Source organism: Carettochelys insculpta, chromosome 19 (genome assembly GCF_033958435.1).
Source record: "Carettochelys insculpta isolate YL-2023 chromosome 19, ASM3395843v1, whole genome shotgun sequence".
Taxonomy (NCBI): domain Eukaryota; kingdom Metazoa; phylum Chordata; order Testudines; family Carettochelyidae; genus Carettochelys; species Carettochelys insculpta.
The window spans coordinates 23,635,420-23,639,388 of record NC_134155.1 but is presented as its reverse complement, the minus strand read 5'-3'; the positions used below and the strand labels follow the sequence as shown (position 1 = coordinate 23,639,388).

Below are 3,969 nucleotides of genomic sequence, written 5' to 3'. Positions count from 1 at the left end.
CCATAGCTGTCCGTGCTGCCATGTGGCACAGGGGTTGTGGCATTTCCAGCTGGACTCGACAAGGGATCAGACCTCACAGAGGTGGGAATGACCATGGACAAACCTGTGTTTTTTCCAGGTGTGCTCTGCAGCGGTCACTTGCGGGTTAATGAGATCACCTGCCCTAAGCTTGGGTGCCTCCCTTTGGCAGACATCCTTTTGAAGGGCCTTCCAACCGGGGAACGTGGGGAGGTCTTCGTTGCATAGACATGCAGGGCGGTTCTATGGAGCCTGACTCACTCTGACTGTCAGACGGGTTGGGGCCTCCGGAAAACAATGGCCTGTCAGTCCTAAGGCTGAGGCTGGGGGAGGGATGGAGGGGTCCTGCTGGCATCTTGTACTTTCTCGCCAGGATTACTTGGGAAAGAAAGAAAATTCCCCTCTTTCTGGGCGATGGATGTCAGCTGAGCCCTCCTGCTTCACACACGCGGCCGAAGCCGGCTCCCTTCCCACCCACTCACAGCAAAGCAGCCAGTTAAAAGCAGCCCCGAGGCAGATCCCACCAGAAGGCTCCTCTGCAGCTAAACCGAGCTTAACAGCAGGGTCCTCCTCTGTCCCAGCATGGCCAAGGCAGCTGGGTTTGTCTGCGCGCTGTTCCTGCTGGCTTTCTTCTGCTGCCAGAGCCAGGCTCAGAGTGAGTACCGGGTCTCCTTGCCACCCGCTCCAGGAAGACTGGATCTGGGTCAGGGCAGCTCAGGGCAGGGGCAGATGGAGGAAGGTGTCAGGGGTTGCTGGGATGAGGGGGCAGGACACAGGAGTCCCCTACTGCCCCTCGCTGGATGGGCCCACTCCACACGCTGGCCCCAGCTCGTGATAGTGGCACTGGGGGGGTGCCGGGTCCCCTTTGCAGCCACCAGCTGACTGAGGCTCCATGCACAGGGAAGAGCTGCTCTGAGCTGCAGGCTTTGCCAGGGCTCTGCTGACCCAGCTTCCCCGGGCACCAGGGTCCTGACATGCCAGGAGAGCTGAGCGGGCAGGCGTGTTGCTGAGGCGAGAGGCAGAACAGAGGCGTATTCGCCAGGCTGTGTGCACCCGGGCAACCCCCTTCTGGCCATGTAGCTCCCCCCAGCAGGCTGGGCCCGAACTCCTCCATGGGGCCAGCTGGGGCGGCAGAAGCGGGCAACAGCGGGAGATAGGCCCCAGGACTTGAGGCCAGAATTAGCCAGCCGGGAGGGCAGCTCACATGAATGCCCTGCACCAAATCCAGAACCCCACTCAGCTCTCCCAGACCCCAGCCTGCTCCGCCAGCTTTGCTGGGGTTAGTCTGGATTTACACCAGGGAACGGCGACTTGGCCCTTGGGTGCCGGCCCACGTGGGAGAAGACAGAGTGGGTAGCTCCAGCCAGCGGCCACAGAGCCATCTGTCCTGAGGGAGCTGCCCTAGGACACACCCTAGGGAGGGGGTTCTAGCCCCTCCTATGCCCCCTGCTTCAGGGCGGGCGTGTGGGGCGGACAGAGCAGGGATGTGAGCTCCCATTTTATCCTGACTTTGCCCTCATCTGAGCCGTCTCCTGCCCTGGTAGAGGCCGCCGGCGTGCCGGACAAGTGCTGCTTCACCTTCCAGGCAAGCAGGCTCAAGAAAGGCAGCATCGTCAGCTGGTACCTCACCAGCCCCGAGTGCTCCCACCCCGCCGTGGTGTGAGTAGCCCCCGCACGGGGTAACCCTGGGGAGGGCCACAGCGGCCAGAGGGTGGTGGGGAGGGGAGCAGTGGGGGTGGGAAAAGAGAGATGTGGATTAATGTGGGGCAAAGTAAGGAAGGAGCCGAGACCCCAGAGCCAGCTGAGGCAGCGGCCCAGGTGGGGGCTCCCTGCAGATGCGGGGACTCCCCAAAACTGAACACCCCCAGCCTCTGCTGTGGCTCCCCGGGATGCCACAGGCCTCCCATTTGGGTCAGCCCAGCCCCAAGGCCATGCCAGCTCTCAGCCCCCCAACAAGCCTTGCAGTGGGAGGTGTTGGGTGTCCAGGCTTCAGCCTAGGGTGAGGCAGCTCATGAGGGCCTGGCCTAGGCTGGCTTGGGCCCTTCGAGCAGTTAAAGGCCCACAGCACAGGACACTCTGCTCCCAGAGGTACGTCCCACAGCAGGGAGGCCACAGACAGCCATGACCAGCCGTGGGAACTGGATTCCCTCTGCAGCCCACGCCCCAGGGTGCAAATCAGAACCACCCCACCACTGGCAGGAAAGTGGCTCAGCTTTAAAGCCCAGTCTGGGGCCAGATCGCCCCAGGCTCCGTTCCCAGGAGCAGCGGGTTATATGGGCCCAGAGCATCTGGGCTCCAGGAACGGCCCTGGGTCCCAGCTCCAGCAAAACTCAGGGCTGGGTCTCTCCCCTGGCCCAGCCTGCCACCCTTGTGCACCTTCCCCAGTGCATCCTCTGGCCCTGCCTGCTGCCTTCAGGAAATTTCCAAAGGCCCCGGGGGTCCAGCCACCCCAACCTGCAGTGCAGCCGGACTAGAGCAGCTTCCTGCGCACTCGGCCTGATTGCCAGGGCTGCCTCCAGCTGAGCGCCCTCCCATGAGTTGCAGCCCTGGTCTCACCCTGTCAGAGCGCTCAGCACAGTGTATGTGTCATGTGTTGTATGAAGGGGGTGTGTGTACAGCACAGTCTGTGTGTTTGTGAGTGTGTGTGTTTAAAGGTGTGTGTGTATAGCACAGGGTGTGTGCATAGAGCGTGTGCGTACACTCCACAGGGTATGCATTTGTCGGCGTGTGTAGAGTGTGAGTTTAAGTGTGTGTATGTACACCACAGTGTGTGTGTTTGTGGGGGGGGAGTGTACAGCACAATGTGTGTGCGTTTTTGGGGGTGTGCAGAGTGTTAGAGTTTAAGGGGTGTGTGAGTGTCACTCAGCGCAGCTGCCAGCACCTCCTGGTGGCCTGTGTGGTGGGGGGGGGGGTCACCACACATGACCCCCACCCAAGCACCCCGCAGCTAATGGGAGCTGCCGGTAACAGAGCACAGAGATTCCCTGGCCCTCCCGCCTAGGAGCAGCCGCCAGATGGGGTGTCCCAAAGAAATGCTGCACCCCTCCTGCCTCCAAACTCTCTCCCAGAGCCTGCACACTTCCCCCACCCTAACTCCTTCCCAGAGCTTTAGGCAGGTGGTGAGGGGGAGCTTGTCCCAGTCAGCACCCACACTGGGGATGGATTTCGGCTGAGCTTGGCTGGGCCCGATGTGCTGAGGTCTGAGGGCATTCGGGCCCCAGCTGCAGGATCGTCTGAGCTGTAACGGATCCGGGCCCCATTGGCTTACCCCGAGGAAGCTTTGGAAATCTCACCCGCAGAGCCCACCTGAAGTTGGTGCCACCGTCAGGGTCCCGGGGCTCCCGGCAGACAGCTCCATGCTAACCGAGCTCCTTCCTCCTGCAGATTCCAGACTCGAATCGGCAAAGAGATCTGTGCCAACCCCAGCAAGGCCTGGGTGAGGAAATACCAGAGGTTCTTCAAGCCTATCTCCCTGTCTCACGCCAGGTAGACCAGCCGCCAGGGGAGAATCCTGGAGACCAGCCGCCCAGTGCTACAACCCACCCGCTGAGCTGCAAGCCTCTGTCTAGCTTGGCACTTAGGCCTCTAACCTCTGCCTGCTTGGTTTGTCCTTTCGCTGGGGCAGGGGAGCAGGCTTGGCTCTGACACAGCCCGTCTCAGAGGGAGCTGCAAGCACAGAAGTGGCTTGGATGTGGCTGGCTCTGCAGGGCTGGGGCATCGCCAGCTGGGCTCCACCTTCCCCAGAGTGTCCCACCGGGTGCCGGGCTGTACCATAGTGGGGTCGCCGAGGGGGCTTTGCACAGCAGTCTAGGGGAGAACGGGGTGCCCAGGACCCCAGGAGCACTGACACTCCAGCTCTACCCTAGACCCAGCTTGTTTCCTGTGGGGCCTGGTTAGACCAGGTCACCTACCTGCCCAAGGCCCAGCCGGAGAGCTCCTCCCAGGGACCTG

The 3,969-nt window shown here is 61.9% G+C and overlaps 1 protein-coding gene across 1 annotated transcript; it reads left to right on the top strand.

Moving 5' to 3' along the window:
• Positions 1 to 576: 576 nt before the first annotated feature.
• On the top strand, positions 577 to 3,665 carry LOC142023251 (C-C motif chemokine 4-like). The gene is made up of 3 exons (XM_075014021.1): positions 577 to 673; positions 1,563 to 1,677; positions 3,403 to 3,665. Exons 1-3 carry the CDS (start codon positions 601 to 603, stop codon positions 3,506 to 3,508), a joined length of 294 nt encoding a protein of 97 aa, XP_074870122.1. The 5' UTR covers positions 577 to 600; the 3' UTR covers positions 3,509 to 3,665.
• Positions 3,666 to 3,969: the final 304 nt, after the last annotated feature.